The sequence below is a fragment of the Macrobrachium rosenbergii genome, chromosome 59 (genome assembly GCF_040412425.1).
Source record: "Macrobrachium rosenbergii isolate ZJJX-2024 chromosome 59, ASM4041242v1, whole genome shotgun sequence".
NCBI classification, from domain to species: domain Eukaryota; kingdom Metazoa; phylum Arthropoda; class Malacostraca; order Decapoda; family Palaemonidae; genus Macrobrachium; species Macrobrachium rosenbergii.
In genome coordinates this window covers 1,718,191-1,726,044 of record NC_089799.1, presented here as the reverse complement: position 1 = coordinate 1,726,044, position 7,854 = coordinate 1,718,191, and the positions used below count along the sequence as shown (strand labels likewise).

At 38.0% G+C, this 7,854-nt stretch overlaps 1 protein-coding gene across 1 annotated transcript; it reads right to left on the bottom strand.

Moving 5' to 3' along the window:
• Positions 1-4,229: 4,229 nt before the first annotated feature.
• LOC136837417 (uncharacterized) lies at positions 4,230-4,703 on the bottom strand. The gene has a single exon (XM_067102199.1). It carries the CDS (start codon positions 4,701-4,703, stop codon positions 4,230-4,232), a length of 474 nt encoding a protein of 157 aa, XP_066958300.1.
• Positions 4,704-7,854: the final 3,151 nt, after the last annotated feature.

The window sequence follows — 7,854 nt, the reverse complement described above, 5'->3', positions numbered from 1 at the left end:
GACTTAATTAATGGCGCCGCCGAAACACTATCCTGGCGCCGATGTGGTGACTTTACAAACCAAATTGAAAGAATAAATCAGTTTGAAAAGAAGTGGAAGAGAAAGACAAATAAATCTAAATTCCAACTAGTATCAGTGTCTGCTTACAAACCTGCACACATAATGTTAGACCAACAACCGATGAATTTTAGTAAAAGCACAAGAATACTAGGAATGCAATTCGGACAAAGAGGAATATCAAGACACGTGAGAGAAAGGCTAAGAATAGCAAGAACACAAAATACAAAGCTAAAACGGTTTAGGAATATGAACACAAATATCAAAATCCATTTCTACAAAAGCCTAATCAGACCAATAATGGAATATCCGCCAATACCCATGTGTTTAGCAGCGACTTCCAATATAAGTGCATTACAAAAATTCCAAAATAAGATACTAAGGTCCGCAGTAAGAAACAATCAAGAAGATGACGATCTGAATATAGAACAAATACACAAAAAACAAAAATAGAACCAATTAATCAAAGATTATACAGACTGGCAACCAACATATATGGAGCAAACTAGATCAATACAACAGTGAATTAACAGAAGAATCCGTAGCAGAAGAGAAAACCACCCAAACAACACAGACCACAGAAAGTAATATTTAGAATTTACTATGTAGGTAGCATGCAAAATCATTATGACAATTAACATAAGGTTAAAATGAGGAAATTGGAACTTATTTTTTATTTTATTTCATGTTTTAAATATGATTATACTAATAAGAAATAAAATTCAAGATATACAATATTTACAATTCACCCTGTTATTATAATGTAAAATTATTATTGTATTATGTTAATATTAGAAAAATTGTACCCTTACCTAAATAAAATTGTGGATAAACCACACTTGACATTACTCTTACTAATATTTCACTTTCTAAACTATTCCCTACCATAGTTAGTTAGCTAACTGCCCTCACTCTTCTTTCACCTATCTTACCTATCAACTAAAAAAAAAAAAAAAATACTGTAAATGAAACAGTAGGAGAATCACCACACTACTTATTATATGGATACCAAAAAAGACTTCCTAATACCTTACTAGATGATGCCACATCACCCCGACATACTTATAATTATGATGACTATATTGCATGGAAACTAGACGTACGTATGAAACGATCAAACAGACGAGGACTAGACTTAAAGAATATCAAAATGTTCAAGCAAGGTACTATGAGAAAAATACAGCTAAACCAGACATTGTAGTAGGTGCTCAGGTATATGTTCAGAATCATATTCCAGAAGGTCCTAATGTAAAAGTGTCTCCAAAGTTTCATGGTCGTTATAGAGTATTAGAAGTGTTAAAATTAAATAAGCTATAGATCATAAGTGAGAGTGATCTAAAAGAAAGAATTGTTCATAACAATCATGTAAAGGTAATAAAAACAGACGCTTGGTCCAATAAACAAATTATAGAGTTATTGAAAGAAGATAAGGAAGAACACATAAAAGAAAAATATAACTTAAGAAAAAGATAAGTTTATGTAAAGTGTTGAACTGAAATATAGAACCTGAACATCTGATTAGGCTTATTCTTACAGATACAAACATGCGGCTCCTCTTGGTTATCATAACCCTACTTTGTGTGTCCGAAGTGGTCATCCGGAAGGGTGCACTACTAGAGAAAAAGGGATCTGTGAAATTAATAAAAGACTTGGGTATTATAAGTATAGATGTAACCTCAGTGCTTATCAATGAAATGACGTTGAAAGATGTTCAAAAGGAACTCAAATTAATAATAAAAAGAAGTGATAAAAACAGTGCCTTACCATTGTTGGAAAAATTAGATAATGACACAGGAAGTGTGTTAAATACAAGATCCAAAAGATCCCTCTTACCTTTTATAGGAACAGCACTTAACTGTTTGGAGTAGCAAGATTCTAATGTAGAAAAAGAAAGGGCCCGTATAGATAAATTAGAACAATGGGCAGCAACAAGAGGCATTGTGCTCAATAAAATTATCACTTCTCAAAACTTAAATAACCAAGAGTTAGAAAAACTAAAGGTATTCATTAATACAGTAAACAAAAACACCACTAAAGAACTGAATATGTTAGAAAATCAACAGTTTCTGAGTACTTTCATTAGTAATTTTAAAACTCTCTCGCAAGAACAAAGAGACATGTTAAATGCCATTTTGTTAGCCTAGAAGGGAATATTAAGCCCAACATTAATTACTCCCAGGGAGTTAGAAGGCATAATTAATGATTTTTTGGTAGAGGGGCATTATACCCCTATGGTAAAGGATGTCATGGTATATTACAACTTAATAACCACCAAGGTGGTTAAAAATAAAATTATTTTAGTGTTACCATTTAATCAAAAAGATGCAGATGTACTGATGTCCATACATCCTTTCCCCATGTTGATAAAGGAAAATGTAATCATTTCAAATGTCAACAACATCCATTTTGCATTAGAAGAACATGGGTTAATGATGTCATTTATTACTGATGTTCAATTAAAGGATTGCATAATTTTAAAGGATAAGGAATACATCTGCAACCTTGACAACCTTTACGAAACTACTAATGCCTATCCTTGTGTTCAAGAAATAATTGAAAACAAAAATCAAGAAACCAAATTGTGTACACAATTGTCCAAACACAATTTTGCTTCCATCCTAGTAGAACAGTCAATTTTTGTATTTTCACTAAATACTGTAACAGCAATAATTAATTGCCATAATCTAAGTACTGAAATTAATTTCAGTAATGTTCATGCTTTTGACAAGTCTTGCAAGTTAGTTATCCCAAATAAATTATATTATGAACCTCATGTTTTTACAGAAATTATTTATCATAAGAATATCCCATACATGAACTATTCTAATGATATAAAGGAATTTAAATTGTCTCAATTAGAGTTAAAACAACTGAATGAGTTACCATTGGTAGATGAGTTTTTCTATTACAAAGAAAAGGTTTCACTAATTCTATCTCTGGTCAATTTGATCATAATATTGATTGTGATTGTGGTGTTCGTAATTTTAGTCAAACGTGTAATGATTTCAAATATTGAGAAGATTATAACAAAAATAAAAAGGGCCAAGGAAGAAGAAAAATGATCTTATAGACATGATTTATTGCTAATTTCTCTATATGTTATTGATTTCATTATGTATTCACTGTTGCAGTTAGTTATTTTTTTACAATGTGATAGTTCATTGTATATATATATTTCTTTGAACTGATGACTCACTGTATAGTGTGTGAGTTTTCTACAATATATTCTTGATTTAATTTTTAACATTGGTACATTGACACAATTTATGTAATTTATTTTTGAGAGTATTACTTTATGGGCGATCCATTTGAACTATAGTTTTATTATCACACCGAGGGCAGTGTGAGATAGCGTGACCAAGTGGTGTTAGGGAAATTAGATAGGGAAAGTAGAAAAAGAAAGAGAGAGAGAGAGAGAGAGAAACAGAAAGAATAAAGGAGAGGGAGAGAGAACAATGATAACGTCTAGGTTGTTGTTGCTGTTGACCTTACTAATTTCTAGATCCTCTAGGATTAGTTTCACTTATTAACAAGAGTTCCAGGAAGGGGCTGATTGAGACACTTGTGTTATCGTCAGTAGATTTTATTTAGACTGAAAAGAAGCGGGAACAGCGAACACACGGTTTGTTTACATGCAGGTGGCGCCATGACTGGCCAAAGAGAAACTAAATGCAAAGACAAATTGACATAAGCGACGATTGCAATGCTACTAACACAACACGAACAATATAAATCATAATATGCTAACACTTCCCCTTGATTTTATTGCAATGCAGCGAACCTTACAAGAACTGACACTTCAAAAAAAAAAAAAAATTGGATAGCCAACGACACAAAACCAGCAAAAATGCAATGATTAGCACATGAGCCAAAAACAAAATAATTGCAGATAAAGAATAACACAGCGGCAAAAAAATTGAGTAATATGAACAAGCAGCAAGTAACATAAGAACTGAATAGACACTGTTGCTGCAAAGAATACAAAGGATAAACGTGACTACATCTGTCACGATCACATTTTGGCAAAGGATTACTATGCCGCAAAAAAAATTATCAGAAGGACAAATTAAAACTTTGGCATGGCTCTGACTGTCATCAAGGAATGATAAGTCCAATTCTTGCACATAACTCCTGTGTCTTCCTCCCAGTCAAACCCTTGGTTAGAAGGTCAGCTAGATTGTCACGAGATGCCACATATTGCAACCTTTACCAACCCCTTCTTCACCACATCCTTTATGAAGTGATACTTCATCCACGCCCTTGGAATTATCGTTGACAATGTCCTTCTCTGCAAGTTTGATTGCTGCTGTATTATCAGCAAGGATGCATGGCACCATGCAAAGATCACCTGCGTCGATCTCCCTTAAAATACCACATAGCCATAGTGCTTCTTGCGTAGCGATAGCCATAGCAATGTACTCCGCCTGTTGTGTGGATGTGGCAACCACAGTTTGCTTCTTGCACCTCCACTCCACAGGTCCGCCTGCAACACACACCACTAGTCCACTGAACGATTTTCTGTCCACCTTGTTGTTGGCAAAGTCAGCATCAGAAAAAATCAATGCCTCCTTCCCACTCTTCCTGAATACTATGCAGTAGTCACGGGTGTGTTTTAGGTACTTTATCAGATACTTCACTGCAGCCATCTGCTTTCTCTTTGGGTTGGCCGAGAATTGACTGAGATAACTGACAGCGAAACTCAAGTCAGGTCTTGTCCCGTTTGCAACGTACAGCAACATTCCTATGGCTCTTCTATATTCATGACTATCGGCATCTGCGTCTGGTTCATTGTTGATAGAGAATGCATTTGCACTCAGAGGACTGTGTTTTCCTCTGCATTCAGATAACCCGTGCTGCTCAATATCTGATCTATATAAGCACACTGGTCGATGCTTATGGTATGCTCGTCCTTTCGCAATATCCTCAGTGATAAGAAATCAGATATTTCTCCCAGCTCTCGTATTTCAACTTGTTGGCTCAACTCTTTCTTAAACCAATCAATATCTTCTTTCTTTCCCCACACAGCAATGTCATCCACATATAGTCCAACATACAATTTCCTTTCTTGATGATAGAATAGGCAAGGGTCACCAACTGAGGGTTGAACTTCATGTCTGTAAAGATTTTCTTGATCTTATGGTACCATTCTTGTCCTGATTGTTTCAATCCGTAAAGGCACTTCCTCAGCTTGCACACCATCCTACTCTTGTCAACATCAAAACCCTCAGGTTGCTCCAAGTATACTTCTTCCTGATATCACTATTGATGTAGGCAGATATTACGTCGACATGCTCACACATCAGTTCCTTCTCCACTCCCACAGCGAGCATCAACCGGATGGTTTTCTTTTGATTACAGGCGAGTAGGTTTCCATGTAGTCAAAGCCATATCTCTGGGCAAATCCTGTGCAACCAACCTGGCTTTGTACTTTGTAGGTCTGCCACTAGCATCAGTCTTCAGTTTGAACTTCCATGTTGACCCAATGACTCTGGTTGGTGGCCTTGGTACAATCTCCCATGTATTCATCTCAGTCAGTTTCTTAATCTCTTCTCCCATAGCATATTTCCATCTTTCTGCTTGGGTCGTCTTGACATTCTTGGCACTGACATTTCTTTGGTTTAGGCACTCTCGCGGACCGCCGCAGGACTGGGACTTCTTCTTGGACTTCAGCTTCTTCATCTTCAGGCAGTACTGGAATTTCTTCAAAGGCAGGAATCTGTTCATTGTTTACGTCTCCATGCCCGTCATCTTCACTGCCTTCCTTGTCCAGACCGTCTCCCTTCTGCTCCTGTTTTCCTCTGTTTCCTCCTCGGAGTCTGACTCACTCGAGAGTTGTAGATTGTCCATCTTCTGCTTCCCCTGATCACTGGAATCTTCTTTCTTCTTCCATGGGAAAACCTCTTCATGGAATACAACGTCCCTTCTGATTATTACCCTTCCTGTTTCTGTGTTCCAAAGCCTGTATCCATCCTTTGTATCCTCCTGATAACCGAGCATGACACACTCAACAGTCTTGCCATCAAGCTTGCTTCTGACTTCTCTCATGGCCTGAGCTCTGCATCCGAAGGGTCTCATGCGTTCATAATCACTGCTTGTGAGTTCCTTTCCTGTTGCTAGTTCCAGAGGTATCTTATAATCGATGGCACTGCTCGGTGCCCTGTTCGGTTGTAGGCAGCAGTTGACATAGCTTCAGCCCACAGTCTCTTGTCAGCTCCAGCTTCAGATAACATGGTCCTCACCATTTCCATAAGTACCCGATTTTGTCGTTCCGCTCTCCCGTTCTGCTGTTTACAGTAAGGCACACTCCTTTCATGCACTATTCCGTTTGCAGCCAGATAGTTGTCAACTGCTCTTTGCCAGAGTATTCTCCTCCGAAGTCAGATCTAATTTTCTTTAGGTGTGGTCCGTGAGATTCTCCATCCTGGTCTTGTACTGAATGAGTCTAGACAATGCTTCATCCTTAGACTTCATTGGCATTACAGTCAGATACCTGGAATAATCATCTGTGAACACAATAGCATAAATGGACCCACCAAATGAAGGGGTATTAAAAGGTCCCATAACATCGGTGTGCACTAACACAAAGGTTTAGATGCTCTTGATGTACTTGCAGGAAAAGGCAGCCTTGTCATCTTCCCCTCAATGCATGCTTCACATTTTCCACATTCTTCTTTCTTTAAGTTAGCCAGAACTGGAATTTTCTTCCAAGCGTCATAGTTGAGATGACCCATTCTTTGATGCCAGGTCTGCATCGATACCTGAGCAGGCAGTGCCACAGTAGCTCCCTCATTATCTTTACTAGGCCAATCCAGATTCATAATGTACATCTTCCCCTCTTTCCTAGCAACGAAAAGTTCAATGCCACCCTTAGATGCCTTTGCTAGGTCGCCCACGAATAATACAGAAGCACCCTTGGCAGTGATCTGTTGTACAGACACCAGACTGCAGTATAGGTTAGGGACATACATCACTTCCTGAAGCACAATCTTGCATTTGGCTTGAATCACGATTACCCCAATCCCTTCCACTGAAAGTCTATGTCCATCACCTATTTTCACAGATCCCTTGCATTGCAGGTCGATGTTCTTGAACTTCTTAATGTCACAGCACATATGATCTGATGCACCTGAGTCCAGAAACCACTTTCCCACCGATGATTTTGACATGTAGGCATGTGCATCCACTTCGGCACATAGAAGTACTGCTTCTATTTCTTCAAATTCAGCTACAGAGGCCTTGGCATCCCCTTTCTTCGTGCGTTCCTCCTTGAACTTCTTCCAGATTGGGCATTCCCTCGCCTTGTGTCCAGGCTCCTTACAGGTGTAACACTTCATTTTACTGTCACCAGAGGTGTCCTGCTTCTGAGGCTGCTGATTCTGCTTCTGCTTATAATGCTGTTTAGCAGTTGCTTTCAATGCCACAGGTTCTTCTTTTCTTGATGTCACTCTGTTGTGCAATGATAGTAGCCTTTCTTCCATCACAAGTTTGCTCTTCACATTTCTTGATGTGAGCTTATCCAGATCACCCTCGAAGGATCTTACAAAAGCATCATACTCCTTGAGTGGTAGCCCAAGTAGCAAGAAAGCAGCAAAGCAAGTGTCACTTATTGGAATGCCGCCCATTCTCACCTTCTGAATCAACTCATGCATCTTGGAAATGTAATCTGCCATTGGCATTGATGGCACTTTATCCAACCTAGCCATTTCCTTGAAAAACAACATGGTGTGAATAATCCCAAATTCACCATACATTTCCTTGAGTGTGTCCCACACTTTCTTTGCAAATTTAAACTCACCA